A 17,514-nucleotide genomic window follows, 5' to 3' on the forward strand; every position below is an offset into this window, starting at 1 on the left:
CGCCGCGTCTGCTCGCCGCAGGTCCAGCCCGCAGACCGGCGGCACCACCACGCCCGTGACGTCGGGCAAGACCTCGGGGCCCTTGAGGGCCAACCACCCGTCGCCAGCCGCCACCGCCGCCTTCGTGTCCTCCAAGCCACCGTCAGGGCCGCAAACACCGCGGCCCCGTGTCGACAGGAAGGACGTGAAGGAAGCGAAGGAAGCGAAGGAAGTGAAGGAAGGGAAGGAGAAGAAGGAGACGAAGGACAGGAAGGAGACGAAGGCCGAGAAGGAGCGAGTGAATGCCGCCACCGCCAAGGACGAGAAGAGGCCGGCCATTGCCAAGAAGCCCAAGTTGTCATCTCCTCCAGCGGCGGGGTTGAAGGTCGCCACGCCCAACGTGGCCGCGCCTGTGTCGCCGCTGCCGCCGCCACCGCCGTCTTCACCACAGACCGCCGGCGGGTACCGCGAGAAAGCGGCGGTGACGCCCGCGCCGGCGACGGAGCGACGAGGCGCCGATGGGGCACCGGCGGAAGTGGTTGAGGCGCCGGCGGCGGTGGCAGCGGCACCAGCGCCGGTACCGGTGGTGGAGGAGAAGGAGGAGGAGAAGCCGGGTGCCGAGAGAGTACGAGGAGAGATGATGCGTATGCCCACCATCGTCGGTACGCGCACCGTGTCTTTTATTTATTACATTACATTTCAAAATGTATTTTTTTGGGTAAAACCGCACGGCGCCCATCGCTGCCGACAAGGTAGACTTCTGTGTTGAATTGCAGCCCCTTCCTTCGTGATGAGCCTTGCTCTTTGGGAATGGCACAAATGCCAAGTTGACTTAGCACTGTGAACCAGCGGGCCAGGTGGCTCGGCAGGAGAGCGAAGCGGCTTGCAATTAAAAGGTTGCGACGAGTTCCTGACTGGGGGTTGACTCGGTCCCATCGTCACTCATCCCCCGGGGGTCGATAAAATGAGTAGAACTTTGCCGGGAAGTCAACAGTGGTTTGCGCAATGGGAGTCTTGCCGCTGTCATAGGAACGTGGAATTTTCACCGCTAGCTCAGGGCTGTAAGAAAGTGACGGGGACTGCCGCAGTGCCTATTTGAGCAGCAGGAAATCACTCTTGACTTTTCTTTTTTAATTAGACGGCCCTTCCTACAGGCGGGGTTGATGTGACACTCCCATGACACTCACCTGGCCTTAAAATGATTCACCGCTTTCCCACCTGACTCGCACCAGTCATAGACTCGCCTGATTCTCACCGCTCACCAGTTCATGCAATCCTAGTGGGCAGCTTGTGTCCTCCAAAAGGAGCCACATGACAGGACTCGGTGAGGTTTTCATGTGTCAAATATTTGTTGCTCATTGTCCTCCCACAGTATGAATCTCACTTCCCCCAGACATCCATGCTGTCAACTCCCTGCCCACCTGTTCAAGTCCAGGCTCGAGACCTTCCCCATCTCATCTGACCAAGACTGACTCACTGTCTTTCTCTCGCTCTCCCTCGCTCTTTCTAATACATTTGCTCGCTCTTTCTGTACAGCGTCTTGAAACGTGGTCCAGAGTAGAGGCCATTAAAGTCCAAAGGGTTTCTGCAATTGTTATACATTTCTCCCTGCGTTGCTGTGTTTTTCTGCAGTTGGGAACATAAAAAAACGCGGCTGAACCATTTCAGAATCGCTATCTATACTTGACGAGTCAGAAGAGCTATGGCGCTCTTTCTCACACACATCCAGTAGTTTCGCAGATGTCCAGTAGATTTACCATTTACCGTGCCTAACGTGCCGACCTCACCCCTCTTTTCCCGCAGTGGAAGAGGCCCCTCCTGTGGTCGACAGTGACGAATCGGAAGAGCCCACCGCTACCGGGTGGTTTGACGAGACCGCCGCCGCCGGCACCAATCCCCCCACCGTCTCCACTCAAGAGGCGCCGGCGGGCGTTAAACGGCAAGGAGACCAAAGCCCTGTCGACGGCAAACCGTCGCCCAAAGAGCAATCCGCCGAGGACGGCGCCGGGAGAGAGAGCGTCGCCAAATCGGCCGAGACGACGGGGCCCGCCGAAACTGCCCGGCCGGCGCCGGCGGCGGCGGAGGCGGCAGCGGCGGTGGCGGCAACCGCGCCGGCCACCGCGGTGACCAAGACTCCCAAAAAGTCCGGGGCGGCGGAGGGCGATGCGGCACGGCCGAGCGCGGCCACGGAGGAGGTCGCGACGCGGACGCCGGGCGGCGGGAAGGGTCGCTCGGACGAGGCCAAGGCGTCGTCGTCGGGCGGCGGTGGCGGCGGCGGTGGGAAGGGTCTCGCAGGGAGCACCAACGCGGAGGACGCGACGCGGGCCCTGGCCGAGAAGCGCAAGCTGGCGCGCGAGCAGCGCGAGAAGGAGGAGCAGGAGCGCATCGCTCACGCCGAAGCCGAGAAGTGACGACCGCACGATCGCTCGCTCGCACTCGCTCACGCGCTCTTACCCACTCGCATAAGTTCAACACTCGCCCACGTAAATGCAGATGTCCCGGTCTACGGACGTTGGCATTTAGCGGCGCCCCCCTCCCTCCGCTCTCGGCAGGCGCATGAAGGAGGAGATCGCTCGCCGCAAGGCGGAGGAGAGGGCACGGCGCGAGGAGGAGGCACGGCGGCTGGAGGAGGAGCGCCGGGTGCAGGAGGAGGAGGAGCGGCGGCGAGCGGAGGAGGACCGCGAGAGGCGGGAGATTGAGGAGCGCGAGCGGCAGGTGGAGATACAGAAGCAGGTGCGCGTCCGTGCCCACAGCTCCCCGCCCGTTTTTGTGCGTCCGTATGCATGTGTGTATGTGCGTGTGTGGGGAGCGGTGACGCAGTAGCTAGCGTGCTGCGCTACGGACCCCTGATGACCCAAGTTTACTTCCCGCTCACGGCCAACATGAGTGGACGAATAGCCGAACTGGTCCTGCTCCTCTTGTAGGTCAACTCTGGCGCTGTGTGTAATAAACATCGCGACCGAGGAGACAAAAGGTGGCCGGGCGTGCTACTGGCCACCCACCCCCTCGTGTGCCTTGTCGCCCTTAATAGGTGCTTCTCACTAATGGCACTTGCCCCACCAGTCTGTAACGGCTACGCGGGGGATCTTTGTGTGTGCGTGCGACAGAGGGAGGAGGCAGAGGTGCGGGCGAGGGAGGAGGCTGAGAAGCAGCGCGTGGAGCGCGCTCGCCAGGCTCACAAAGAGGAGCAGGAGCGGCTCGAGAGGAAAAAGGTGCCGCCTGCTCGCTCCACGCACATCTCCGACTTGCAGCAATTCGCCCCTCTCCACTCCCCTCCACGCGCTGTCCTACCTCTCAACTCTCATCTCAGTCCACTCCCCATAACGCACTCTCCCACCTCTCCCCTCTCATCTCACTCCCCATAACGCACTCTCCCACTTTTTTCCTCTCATCTCAATCCACTCCCCACAACGCACTCCCCCACCTCTCCCCTCTCATCTCAATCCACTCCCCACAACGCACTCCCCCACCTCTCCCCTCTCATCTCAATCCCACTCCCATCCATGCACTCTCCTACCTCTCAATTCACTCTACTCCCCACAACGCACTCTCCCACCAATTTCGACGAAAGCTTTTACAAATCTGAATCGTCCATAGCATTTGCCACCACAACCCTTCCCATTTATCCACTTTGAATCGTAGCTTTCTTAGCGTTCACCAATGGTTCACTAAGCCTTGCGTCGTGTCTCTCTGTCTGCAGCGTTTGGAGCAAATTATGAAGCGGACACGGAAATCGGAACCCAACAAGGAGGTACATCTGGGGCGAGGGGCACGGGGAGCGTGGAAATGAAAGCTACCTTTGGCTCTGTAACAATTCAGTCCCGTGGGTGTAGGGATATAGAGGGCAGAAGGGGGCGATGGAGGAGGCGTGACATTGGCCACCCTACATTTTAGGCGTGCAACGATGCTGCAATTGATGTTGTTGGTGCTGTTGCTGATGCCTGTATGGTGCTGATGATGATGATGGTGATTGTGGTGGTGATGGTAATGCCGGTACTCACGATGCGCATGATGTTGACAACGCCAGGCCCTGACTGTGCGGTCGCGTGCGTTTGTGCCGAGTGCATTTGCGCAGAAAGAGGGGAAGGATCTTGAGGATGCTCCAGATCAGCAGAGCAATGGTGACACGGGAGACTCGCCAGGTAAAGTCTGCAAGCATAAACTAAACTTTTTTATTTTACCAAGTAAGGCCCAATGGAGTTATATAGCTAGCTCTCTTTCAGGCGTGACCCGGCCACAATTGATCGATCGACAAATTGCATAGCAACCAAATACTCTCAATGTATGTTGATTATAAATGTGGAGGGAAAAAGCGGAGGACCCAGAGAAAAATCCACGCGACCACGGGGAGAGAGACATGCAAACTCCAAATATACAAAAAACTGGGTCGGGATTGAACCCACAATCTCTTGTATACTAGGCGAGGTGCCCGATGTGTTCCTGGTTTTTTACTCCGCCGGTGTAATTCCAAGCGTGCATCTCTCCGATGCTGCTTTACCCACTGTTCGGCCTCTGTCCCATTTGCTTTGTCAAGGGTCCGTATTTCTGATCCGTACACGACAGCAGGCCTATTTTCATAATAAACGTTTTTGGGTTAGATCGCGTTATTTATAAATGTGTCGTAACCCTCCACCACCCGACACGGCCAATCAGCAAAAAAGTGTCTTGTTGACAAAGACAAATAGTTCACTACTTTAGCCCACCAGTGTGTTAAAGAGTGAAACCACAACATTTACAAAAAAAAATTAGAGTACGACGTTTCGCTGGTAATTGCATCCAGCATGATCGGGCAATTTGCCATTCTGGCCATTCTGGCAAATTGCCCGATGATGCTGGATGCAATTACCAGCGAAACGTCGTATTCAAAAATTGTAAATGTTGTAGTTTCACGCTTCAACACACCGGTGGGCTAAAGTATTGAACTATTTGTCTTTTGTCAACGTGACACTTTTTTGCTGATTGGCCGTGTCGGGTGGTGGAGAGTCACGACACATTTATAAATAACGCGATCTAACCCAAAAACGTTGATTATGAATAATATTGGTCGCGAAAGTCTACGTGTTAAACTGAGCAGGCCTATTACAGAGCCACCTCTTCCGTGCCATCGGTGATGTGTCGCAGATTCAGCCTGGTGAACTGGGTATCTGCTTCTACCCTTTGTTTGCCTCGAATTTACTGAACTGGTCCTAATTATCATTCATAATTAGCTACTTTTGGGTTGGATCACCGTGAAGATGTTTTGCACATTTTCAACAATAACCCTCCTAACTATCCCACACTTGAATCAAGTTTTCACGTCGTGGGCAAGAGTGCCGATCGATTCGATTTTTCAGGCCCCTCTCGTGAATGCGTCTCCTACCCCTGTCGTCCTCCACGCTTGAGCGCCTCGCCGTGTTTAAACAACGGCGAAGTTGCTGCGGTCGACTGCGTAGACGCGCCAGCTAAAACGGAGGCCGTGGCATGTGCGGTGCCGGTGGGGTGACCGCGTTTGCAGGGCTCCTGAGCTTGAACGGACAGACGCACGCGCGGGAGGCGCCCACCGGGAACGGCAGCGCGGCAGTCGGAAGCCTGACCACGGAGGGGAGGTGAGGCCACGCACTGACCGACCGAGCGGGACGTGCGCGGCTCTATGAATCATTTGTGCGCGCGACTCCCTGAATGAAACGCACGCCTGGCTGTGAATGATGACTGACTCGAGGACACACGGATCAATTAACGGATCACACAGCTCGGCCACACGGTTATTCAAGGTGAAAATATTTGTTTTTAAGTTGGATCTTCCCACCCATCCTGTGACGCGTGCATACCTGCCCCTTCGCCCCCCACACTCCCGCACCCCCCCCCGGCACCCCCCCGTATCTCTCTCTCGCCCTCTTTCCCTCTCCGCCCCCCACACTCCCGCTCTCTCGCCCTCCCTCTCCAGCAACGGGCGAGACTTCGAGGAGCTGATCGACCTCGCGATGGAGCCGCGGTCGATGAAGGCGGCGGTGACGACCGAGAGCGGCGATGCTCCATCCGACGCCGTCGGCAGCGCGACGACGACGGCACCGCCGCCAAACCCCCCGCTCATCGCCTTCGAGGAGAACGGAGACTCGCTGGCCTGAGGTGCGGCGCCACTCGCCCCATCGCTCACCCGCCTTCTCACCCTTAACTCACAAACTATACTATTTTTTACTTGACCAGGCGAGGCCCACCGAGCTACGTAGCTCTTTTTCAGAAGCGACCTCGCTTTCGCAAACGGTAGCTCAGCGAAGCGGCTTATCGTCACCACATGGACATTTACAGCGGCCAAATGCTCTGAATGCGCGTCGATTCTAAATGCGGAGGGAAAAAATTAAGGACCCGGAGAAGAACCACGGAGAGGGAGGGAGACACCGCAGGCGTGACGGTCGGGATCGAACCCACGACCTCCTGTGGGGTCAACGGCGGAGTTCGTAACGCCGCGCGGTAAACACTCGACCCCTTTCTGTTGCTTTGCTCTCTTCGCGTCCTCCCCCACCCCTGTCGCCTAATCGCGCGCCGTTCCGTGTTCGCTTTTCTCTCTCCATGCGCCACCTTCCCGCTAGGACGGAGGCGAGGAACTGACGATGTCTGCCGACGTTGGAGCCGCCGGCGCTGTCCACCGCTCGCGGGGAACCGGCGTCTCCTGCGCTCGGACACCCACTGTTTATTATTTGTTTTATTCCCCGCGCCCCCCGCCCGTTATCGTTTTGAGTGTCGACTGTCACGCTTCATCCTTCGCCACCGCGCCGCGATCCGTCGCGCGTCGTTTTGCTGCTGGGAAAAATCCGTGGACGCGTCCCCCGAGTTGTGAATGTAGTTGAAAACGGAAGCGGAGAAGAGCAACGAAAAATAGATGGGGGGGGGGGGGGTTGGGGGGGAAACCGTAAATGTAAATGAAAACGATCAGTTTAAAAATAATAATCTGTTTTAAGAAAAGCAGAACTCGAGTAAGTAAGCGGGGGAAAAACGAAAAGGAACACGATTGTAAATATTGTCAATGTAAAATTATTGTAGAAGTTGAATATTCTCTCTATCTCTGTCGCTCGTGAGGATTTACTTGTGAAGCTGTGTACCACAGTGCTGTAGCGGGGCTCTCGTCACTCGGGGCTGTTCAGACCAACACTAAACGCGGCCAGGCTGGCTGTGCTGTCCCCTCCCTCTCCGCCGCCTGCCGCTTTGCGATCTGCCGCTGCGCGTGGGGCCGTGGGGCCGTGTGGCCGTGGGGCCGTGGGGCCGTGGGACCGTGGGACCGTGGGACCGTGGGGCCGTCTGTCGGCCAGCCGTCGTGATGCTCGATGGCGCAAGCGGCGCGGCGCAAGCGGCGCGCCGCTAGGCGAGCGCGTTTGGTGTGGCCGGCGCGCCGCATCGGTTGTCAACCGCCCCGCAACTTTCATCGTCGCCTCTACTAACCCCCCCCCCCCCCCCGGTTTTTTCCCCCCACTGGCACACCCGAGCCCAGCCAGCACGCGGGGAACAGGGCGGTTTCCCACTGGCTCTTCGCGGAGCCGAGCCAGAACCCGAGCTAGAACCCGAGCCAGACTTTTTAGTTTGGCTCGGGGTCAAGCAGCGCCAGGGGCGGACCTAACGACGCATTCACGGTGCGCGTCGTCACCGCGTCATCGCCATGCGTCTCCATGCGTTAATTTCGCGCGCGACGTCGGGTTACACCGAGGACGCCGCGTCCGGGCGCTGTGTCGCACCCCCGACTAGCACGGTTGGCTATGTACGGTGCAAAAGAAGTTCGACATGCAGATGTCTTCCACTCGTTCACCGTACGTGACGCTGGCGGCACGGCTCTGCCTCTGCAGTGGAAAAATAACCCCCCCCGGCGCCTCCCGAGCCATGCTGGGATGGCTCGGCATGGCCCCAGCACGGCTCGGTTGTGCCAGGGGAAAAGAAGCAGGTGCCACCACCATCCCCCTTCCTGGGTCTGTCTCACAGTCCCACAACCCCCCCTTCCCCCCCCCCCCACCGCGGGTTTTGCACTTTGAAGACGGAGGTTGAAGATTTACCGCCCTTACGTGTATTTAGGGTAACGTTTTAAGAGTTAGGCTGACGGTTTAGGCTTTGTTGGGAGGTTAGAGTGGAGCGTTAAGGTTGATGCCGTCAAGGCGAGGAGGGTAGGTGTTGAATATACTCGTTAAGAGTTAACGTTATATTTTTTAGGGGTCATGGAATGTATTTAACAGATGGGACGGAGTTGCGATTACTTTTTCGAGAAGCTCGCAAGATGAAACATGGTCTCAACCCTCGTGACACCACCGCCGCCGCTCACCACCGCACTCGCGTCACGCCCCACCGGGGAGGCATGAACGCTCGGATGAGATGGGGGGTGTGGGGTGGGGCAGTGGGGAGTTACGCGTCGGCCAATAACATCGAGGCAGTGTCGTCGTTAATCCCGGTCGTCCGCCGATGGTTTTCCGTGCGCTTGACCGACGGCGGTCCAGCGTCACCGCAGTGCCGGCGGGGGATGAATGTGCGCCGTTCCGCACGAGTGACGAATTGAAACCGCTTGCGTCATTGGCGCAATCGCCACCATCGCGCTGCTCGTGGAAACGGGCGGCATGGTCTGTCGACGCGCCGTGATGATGATGCTGTGGTTGGTGCGCACACGCAGACATGCGCGCACGCACATGCGCGCACACGCGCGCCGGTGGAGTGTTGCCGTGAGCCGGGTCGTCATAAATAGCCATCCCGTGGGGCATCCACACACAAACATGGACACTGAGATTTCCAATGTCTGGTGGTGATTCGTCTATAGAGGCCGCCTGGTGGTGGCACTCCAGAGCTCCCTCTGTGAGGAGGCCCTTGCGCCAGCAGTGACGCAAGCAATTGCAGGGCTGCGCCTTTAACATTTGTAGGACACTCACGACATTTAAAACGATGAGAAATGAGAGAAAATGCCTCTGCATGCCTCCCACCGTTCTCAGCAGAACTCATGAAATGTTTTAAATGCTCTCCTCTTCACTTTCTCAAGATATCTCATCGCCTGCCGAGAAAGACGGTTTAAGGCGGTCTATAAATGGATCACTCGTACGTTATTAATCAATCGAACCAGGGATTGGATTTCTCGCTGAATATTCAATGGGCATCGACGCGAGCGTGTGGGCCACGTGATACGAGTAGTCACAGCCATCGAAGGCGCCAGAGGTATGGTGAGCGCGATGTGCCGTGCCGGGTTCCCAATATACATTGGAAATGTAAGTCCCAGACCTAACATTGGGACGTTTTCCATAACCTGTCCTGATTGCCCGCCTTTTGGGGAGAGAGGTAACGATATTATTTATGCTTCGTTTAAATGTATAATTGTTTTCGTCTCGTTGATAACTTGCTAATTATCGTTGTGCTGATGCAGCATTTGAATAACAGGAGGTCCGCACACAGCAACAGCAGCAACCATCGGTATCGCCGACGGGAAACACCTTCGAATAGCTTCGAGACCCAACGACTCTGCCCACTACGGATGAAATGCTTGGTCGATCGACAAAAATTCGATTCGCACGCTTGACGATGACGCGCGGGGTCTTGACGGAACCCCGCGCGCGTCAGAGTTGTGAGTTTGTCTCCGATGTGCGGACACGCCGCGCGTGATGGGGGAGACGCTGCCGCACATGGGGTTGGGAGGGGGGGGGGGTGCCCGACTCGGGAGCGTGCGACCGGCAAGACGCAATGTCGAACGCCGCAGGGGGACCGGCAACCAAATTGTCAAGAAGAGCCACGGGTTTTCTTTTTCGGACGAATTCGGTGCGCAAAAACTCACAATGTCAAAGAGCCGCAATGCATGCGAATGCAAACACACACAGACACGCACTCGGTGTCACGAAGCTGTCTGTAAAGAACTGCACGCGCCTCCAGAGCCGCAGGTTGGCTGACCCCCCCCCCCACCGGTCTAACGGAGACTGACGACGACGCATCGGTGATGGCGGCGGCGGTGGGCGGGGCTAAAGCACGAATCGACCCCAGGGGACGTCCCTGATCCGTGACCGCGGGTCGCTTGCGGCGCGTTCCGGATCGCCGCCGCCTCGGGGCTCGGTGGCTCCCACGCGCACTCGACGTCTCCTCTCTGTTTAACGCGGACGGAAAGAACAAAATATGGATGCGCGTCTCAAAATCGGTTTCACCGATTCGCGTTTCGCCGAATCCTCCTTTCGGGATGAGTCTCTACTCGGTTGCCGTTCGAACATCCACCCCCTTCGCCATCTCCTCTCTCTCCTCTCCCCCCCCTCGCCCCTTAATCAGTCGTCACGGCGATGAACGTGCACGCTGTGGGTCACCCCGCGGGTTAGGAGCGCCGTGCTTTTGCGAGCCACGCCGCGTGCCGCTTTGCTCCGCGTATTTAGGCAACGGCCAGGTGTGTGCGTGCCAGGTGTGTGTGTGTGTGTGCCAGGTGTGTGCGTGCCAGGTGTGTGTGTGTGTGCCAGGTGTGTGCGTGCCAGGTGTGTGTGTGTGCGCTAGTGCAGTGGTGATCCCACGCTGCTGTACTACAAACCCGCCGACCCGAATCCTTTTTTTTCTCTGTGATTCCCGCTCACAGACAACATCGGTGACGAATATCTGAACCGCTCCTGGGCGTCCGCTAGGTCGACTCAGCCTTAAATGAGTACCCGGTGCGGTGTGTAAACAACAGCCGCTGGGGAGACAAAGGCGGTCCGGGTGTGGTACTGGCCCATACCACCTCGTGTGCCGTACCCGCCTTCGTCGGTGCTCGCGAAGAACACTTCCCCCAGCAGTCTGTTAAAGGCTACACGGGGGGCGGACCTTTGTATGTTTATGTGAATATGCGTGAGCGCGTGTGCCCGTTCGGTGTACAGAAGTGTGTTGGTGTGTGATGGTTTTGTGTAGACGCGCGGCGTATTCGGGTCCGCGTACAATAAAACGTGTTCAGGTGTGTGTAGGCAACAGGTGGTGTACACCCAGGTGTGCTGCGAAGGTGTGTGGAGGTACAGGCGTGTTAGGGTGTTTACCCCCTATGCCGTGTGTGTGTGTGCGCCCGTGTGTTTGCTCGGGAGGTCTGTGAAGGAGAGCGTTCCCCACGTGCTCTGTGTGCAGGTTAGACTATTTTCAGGTGAGCCCAGGTGCTCTCAAATCTCCGTGGATGTGTTCGTATGATTGTGTAGGCTTGTGCGTTTGTGTGTGTGTGCATGCACGTGTGTGTATGCGGGGAGCGGTAGTGCAGTGGTTAGTGAGCTGCGCTACGAAAACGGCGACCAGAGTTCAAAACCGCGTGTCACGACCAATAAGTGGCGAATATTTGAACCGGTCCCTGGGGGTCTCTTCGGTCTTTCGACTCGGCTTTGAATGACTTGCCCTGGTCCGCGCTGTGTAACTAGCAGCACTGGGGAGACAAAGGCGGCCGGGAAAACGTGGTGCTGGCCACGCCATCCTCTCGCGTGCCGTGCCGGCATTCATACATGGGGTGTGCTCGTTCACAGCACGTACACGAAACGGTCTGTTGAAAGGCGACACCGGGGCTTAGGTGTGTTCACGTTCAGTCACGCGTGTCTCTTCGCCGGAAGGCGAAAATATTGGCTACAACTGGAAATGCAAATCCCTGTATCGCGGTGGTCAGGGGTTATCTGCTAGCTATGTGTTGTACTGTGTGTGTGTTTCTTGTTGTTACACGTACACACACGAGCGTGCACACGCGCACACGTGCACAATGTGCAGGACTTTAAATTTCTCACTGGATATTTGTGTTGTTACCCGACCACTGGCTGTATATTCCCCGATGTCACGGGGTAGCCACGGGCACAGAGAGAGGGAGAGAGGGGCTATACTGGACGTGGTTGACGCGCCGTGCGCGGGGAATTTGTGTTCGGTTTCTCGACCCAGACAGACCCGGCTGAGATTTTGAGTCCTGCATTACAGTGTTGGAAAAATGGGAATTTATGTTTTTGTTTGTTTTAAATCACTTGATAAATACATACGTACATATCATTCGTCGCACGTAATATAGATATTTAAAGTTAGGAGAGAACGCATACATGCATTAAAAACAGCACGAATACATCGGTGAAGTACAGTCCAGACTTGTTGGGGCGAATGTTATGAACGGGCAGCAAAGGCCGGCACGCCATACAACGAGCTGGTGGCCAGCACCACGCCACCCGGCCGCCTTTGTCTCCCCAGTGCTGATTTTTTTTTACGCCGCACCAGGTGCTCATTTGAAGTTGGTTAGACCTAGGGGAGACTCCAGGCCAATATGTGCTGTTGATGTGCATAAGCGTCGGTGTGTAATGTGTGGGGTAGCTGCAGTGTAGTGGTTTACGCACTGCACTACAAACCTGGCGACCCGAGTTTAATTTCCGCGCTCAGCGCCAACAACGGCGACGATTATCTTAACCGGTCGTGGGCCCTCCCGGAGATCAACTTACCCTCAAATGAGTACCTGGTGCGATGCATAAACATAGCCACTTAGGGAGACAAAGGCGACCGGGCGTGGTGTTGGTCACCCCCCCCTCGTGTGGCGTTCAGGCCTTTATCGGTGCTACTCGCTAACAGCACTTTTCCCCAACAGTCTGCTGAGGCTACACGGGGGGTCTTTGTTTATGGGTGTAAGTAAGTTCTCGGTTTTAGCGTTAAATACGCGGGGGGGGGGGGGTGACACTGTAACCCAAAGATAATCTAAACGATGCGTCGATTCACCGTTTAACATCCACGTGTACATAACACGCGTTAAGATAAAAATATATACAAGTTGGATAAAAAAAACACTCAGCGGTTCACGCCACGGATGGGTTGACGAAACGACCCACTTGCTGTACTTGCCATCTCCCTTAACCGTCGTTAATCGTCGATGGATTTAAAATCCCAACGGCGATTAAATGAACGCCCATCGGGCATTCGCGTTGTGATGAGTCGAGCGATGGGTAACCGGCAGTGATCGATTTCCGCCGATTTGTCTGAACTCTAAAATGTTTTTATTTTCCCCAGGTAAGGCCCCAACTGAGCTATCTCCTGTAGCTCTCTTTTTTTCAGAAGCGAACTGGCCACAACTAATAGCTGGACGAAGTGGCTCATCGTGTAGCAATGTATAGCAGCCAGAGATGCTCTAAGCGCACGTTGATTCTTAACGTGGAGGGGAAAAACCGGAGGACCGGGCGAAAAATCCACGCGACCACGGGGAGAGAGAGAGAGGGACACGCAAACCTCAAAATATACAGCAGGCGTCAGGGTCGGGAATCGCTGAAACCAACGACCTCCTGCATAACCAGGCAAGGTAGTTAACATTCTCGCCGCCCGTGTAGCCATTATTCGTCGTGAACTGCTGTGCGTGGAACGGAACGGTTCGAGACAACGTCCCTCCCGATGTGAGCCTCTTCCCCGCCGTGAACGCGTGACGCGGAGTCGGACTTCGCGTCTCGTTGCTGCAATAGCGGAGAGTAACGAGATTCAGCGGCTCACACTCGCCGAGCATTTACCGATCTCTCTCTCTCTCCGTCTCGTGGTGGTTCACTGTTCTTGTTGCCGCGTTAGACTTGTAGTAGAAGTGAGTTGCCTCTATCGGAGGAGGGGAGGAGGTCGGTTAATTCATTCTTATGATCGTTGTTGTTGTCGATGTGGTCGTAAGGCAGTGATGCAGGCTCGTTACAGAGCCTGCCTTTTGCTCGCTTGGTCGTGGCGAGTGTGCACGTGTGTGCGTGTGTTACAGACGAGTTATCGAACACACGTTAACTAACCAACACGCCAAGACAACGTAACTAACGAGACAAAAGCTGCAACGTCTGTATGTAATAATAAAAGTGTACATGTTTGCGCCCCCACTCTTAAATGCCCATATTTCCCCCCTCCTATTCCCCCCCCCACCACCTTTGTATCTATACCTCATTTTTTGCTTTCATTTTTACGTAGCTTGCTGTCTGTCACTTCTAAACGCTGCAAGGATTTGACAATACTGAACTGTTAACAAAATCTATAAACGACCATTATTATATGACACGTGGGAGGTCGCCGAGTGCTGCGATTGGGGTAACACCAACCCACACGGTGCTTCGGCACACGACAAGAAGATGCGTTGGGGGTCCTGCCCCGAACCACCCCCACCCCATGCCCCCCACAGCTCCCTGTGCCCCCCCCCCATCGCCTCTGTTCGTGTTCCCGACGACGATGACAACTCGCGTGTGTCGCTGGGAGCACGCGCCCGAGTCAAGTCCGTCACGCGGGTTCCCGACTCCCGATTTTGACCCTTACGATGTCAAACACCCGAACCACAACCACCCTTCGCCCGACCAACTTCGTCGGGTAGAGCTGTAGGACGTGGGCAGCAGACTGCTGGGGGAGGGGAGGGATGGTAATCGAGCAGAAGGAAGGAAGGAAGGGAAAGTCGCTGGCGAATTCTCACCGCGCGTTTTGGTCATCGCCGTCGACCGTTCATTGTGACGTCCATCCATCCACCTCCATCTTTCGGCACGTGCTCGCCCGCAGAGGACGTCACAGCGGGTGCATGGATGTCCCCCCCTCCGCCTTCCCAAGCTGGTTGTGAAGCGCACACGTGTGCACGTGGCATGTGCGTCCTGTGGTGAATTAAAAAAAAACGCTGGCGAATTGCCACCCGTCGTCTTTGTGGCTCGGCGGGCGGGCGTGTAACGCGCTACGTAGTTGAATTAACGCGCTCGCTTCTTCGAGAACTTGCTGATGCTGCTGCTGACTTGCGTTTAGTTGATTGTCTCGTCGTTTAAATAGCGCGGCGCCCGCCCGCGACTGTCGTTTGCGCGTGACGTGAATTCGTGACGGCATGGAACCCCCCGGCCCACTGCACGGGGACACGCACGTGCACGAAGACACGCGTAATGTTGATAATAAGAATAATAACACCAATAAAAAAAAGACTGTCCCAAACTGCTGCTGCTGCTGCTGTGAGTGTGTGATGCGAGCGGGGACCGTTTGTGATGTGACGGTGGCGCTACGATTGGGGAGAAGACACGGTCGCACTTTTGTTGGGCAGATTTACAGCTGTGGGAAAAGGGGGATCTCAGACGGAACTCTGTGATATCCGCTTCCGCGTACCCTTGTTGGGGGGTGCGCAGACTGCCCTGCGCTGCGAGAGTTGTAGGCTTTTAGTTTCGTCGACACAAGCGTACGAGCATAGATCGTCTTAAGGAAACATCTCACGTGTGATCGTGGTCACACTATAAATAATGAAGTAGCGCGTGGATTTGCTGAGCCCTTGCGTGCGGACTTGTGAGCGTTTTCCTCTTTCTTGTGGCCTCCTAGCGGTGCGGTTTCCTCCCACAGGCAAAACGTGAGTTCAATATTGACTAAAGGTCCATATATTAACCACTGCACTATGTGTATGTATATATTGGTAGGAACCTCCTGGTTACACCAGCCCACATGGGATTATTGTGTCCGTCGTGCAGGGAGGGGCTGGGTGGGGAGGGAGGGGCTGTGTGGGGAGGGTGGGGCTGGGTGGGGGGGGTAGGGCTGGGAGGGGAGGGTGGGGCTGGGTGGGGAGGGGAGGGAGGAGAGGGTGGGGCTGGGTGGGGAGGGTGGGGCTGGTTGGGGAGGGGAGGGTGGGGCTGGTTGGGGAGGGGAGGGTGGGGCTGGGTGGAGAGGGGAGGGTGGGGCTGGGTGGGGAGGGAAGGGTGGGGCTGGGAGGGGAGGGTGGGGCTGGGTGGGGAGGGGAGGGTGGGGCTGGGTGGGGAGGGGAGGGTGGGGCTGGGTGGGGAGGGTGGGGCTGGGTGGGGAGGGGAGGGGCTGGTCACCCCATGGTGCCCTCATAAAACTCAACGTTTAACCTACTCACGCCGACTTGTTCCCGCCCTCACAGTCGGGCATATTTGCGGAATACACCACGCCGCCGTTGACCCTGGCCATTGACCGAGCAACCCAACGTTCCTACCAGCTCCCTCCGCAGGAATGTGTTAAATACAGAAACACACCGTACCCAGGACCCTGCCAAGGGGGATGATTGCGAACGAGCGTGGCATTGTCTGAACTATCCCCCTGCTGTGGATTGTATTTTTTCGTTTCTATTTAATGAGCGTTCTGCGCACGCAATTTAGAGTTGAACTTTGCAACAAAACCCCCAATGCCTCGCTACCCCCCCCCGCCCCCCACGGTTCGGGAATTACAGGGCACGTGTCGCGCGAAGCGATGAAACGCCACTGCTGCCCCCCGCTCGCCCTCCGTGTATCACACGTTGGGTTTTTATTTAATGATTAAACATCTTTCTGGAGTGTTTTTAGTTTTCTCTCAATGTAATTCAAATTGTGCTGTTGGCATCGTTGCCGGATGGCGGCGGCTAAGCTGCACGCGGTTGCTTGTACTCCAGCACTGTTGCTGCAACGAGGGTTGGTGGGTCACACACAGACATGTAGTGAAACTCCCTTCCCTCCGGGGGAGCATCGAGGAGGTTCCATACCCTGGGCTCGCCAGGAAAAGGAGGGACAGAGAGTGGACTGATATTCATCTGTTTCCGTCTGTACGGGGATCGAGTGTTTCCCCCTCCCCTCGCGCGCAAGGCGTGGGTTTTCTTCGGGTGCTCCGGTTTCCTCCTCCACAGGTGAATAATAAACACGACTCGTAATTCATCGGCTGAAAACATCTTAAAATATTTAAAAAATTAACCCTCGTGAAATATATTTCTGGTACTTGGCGTAGTTGTCCGAGACAAATACGCAAATTGTATTATTGTGATGTCCTATTGCGAGTCATGACATCACCGCGTGTTGGAGAACAGGCCAGTGGAAGGTGACACCGCAGAACTACTTCTGAGGCCTCGGCAATTAAACTATGAACTATATTTTATTTGACCAGGTAATGCCCACTGAGCTACGTGGCGACCTCGCCACAAATGATGGCCCGGCGAAGTGGCACATCATCGTGCGGGAAATGCATAGCAGACAAAAAAACTCGAAACGCGCGTTTATAAATGCGGAGAGGTAGAAAAAAAAAACGAGAAAAATCCACGCGACCACGAGGAGAGAGAAAGAGAGAGAGAGAGACACGCAAACTCCAAATAGACAATAGGCGTCAGGGCCGGGATCGAAACCCACGATCTCTCCTTGCATACCAGGCGGGGCAATTCGCATCTCCGAGCCACCGCTGCGGCTCTCACTCAGTTACTTCCCCCCCCCCGCCCCTGCAGCTTGCCACCGCTGCCACTGTGGATGGAGCGAGCGAGAGAGTCGTGATGTGCGGTGTGGCACGAGACAAAGCGATGGGGTGGTGGTGGTGGTGGTGATGGTGATGGCGTGGCGGGAGAATTTCGCTCGGCAGTGTCGATTGGAAAATCCAAATATAAACGCTACGTGCCGAAGAGAAGGAGACCTCACAACTGTGCTTGTGGCACATGCGGGTGGTGTGTGTGTGTGCGTGTTGTGGGTGGGCGTTGTGGGTGTGTGTGTGGGGAGCGGCAGTGCTGTGGTTAGCGAAACGCTGCGCTATGAAGCTGGTGCGGTGTGTAAACATCGCCGTTGGGGAGACAAAAGCGGCCGGGCGTGGTGCTGGTCACCCACCCCCTCGTGTTCCGTGCCGGCCTTCATAGGTGCTCGCTAACAGCACTTGCCCCAACAGTCGGTTAAGGCTATA

The 17,514-nt window shown here is 56.3% G+C and overlaps 1 protein-coding gene and 1 long non-coding RNA gene across 15 annotated transcripts in view; both read left to right on the top strand.

The window, feature by feature from the left end:
- LOC144734211 (uncharacterized) overlaps positions 1 to 6,955 on the top strand; it is a 67,344-nt gene extending 60,389 nt beyond the window's left edge. For all 14 annotated transcript variants that reach the window (XM_078616323.1, XM_078616326.1, XM_078616327.1 and 11 more), the window contains 9 exons: positions 22 to 641; positions 1,783 to 2,386; positions 2,532 to 2,712; positions 3,087 to 3,191; positions 3,680 to 3,730; positions 4,055 to 4,121; positions 5,474 to 5,564; positions 5,903 to 6,084; positions 6,546 to 6,955. In XM_078616323.1, coding sequence (XP_078472449.1) covers positions 22 to 641; positions 1,783 to 2,386; positions 2,532 to 2,712; positions 3,087 to 3,191; positions 3,680 to 3,730; positions 4,055 to 4,121; positions 5,474 to 5,564; positions 5,903 to 6,083 — 1,900 coding nt within the window. In that variant the 3' untranslated portion in view covers position 6,084; positions 6,546 to 6,955. The remainder of the gene's footprint in view (positions 1 to 21; positions 642 to 1,782; positions 2,387 to 2,531; positions 2,713 to 3,086; positions 3,192 to 3,679; positions 3,731 to 4,054; positions 4,122 to 5,473; positions 5,565 to 5,902; positions 6,085 to 6,545) is intronic.
- A 1,369-nt stretch (positions 6,956 to 8,324) lies between these two features.
- LOC144734213 (uncharacterized) lies at positions 8,325 to 14,820 on the top strand. Its single transcript, XR_013588489.1, has 2 exons — positions 8,325 to 10,386; positions 10,419 to 14,820. It is a non-coding gene; the product is annotated as an uncharacterized LOC144734213 (long non-coding RNA).
- The last annotated feature ends 2,694 nt before the right edge of the window (positions 14,821 to 17,514 follow it).

The sequence above is a fragment of the Lampetra planeri genome, chromosome 50 (assembly GCF_965212315.1).
Source record: "Lampetra planeri chromosome 50, kcLamPlan1.2.h2, whole genome shotgun sequence".
Classification (NCBI taxonomy): domain Eukaryota; kingdom Metazoa; phylum Chordata; class Hyperoartia; order Petromyzontiformes; family Petromyzontidae; genus Lampetra; species Lampetra planeri.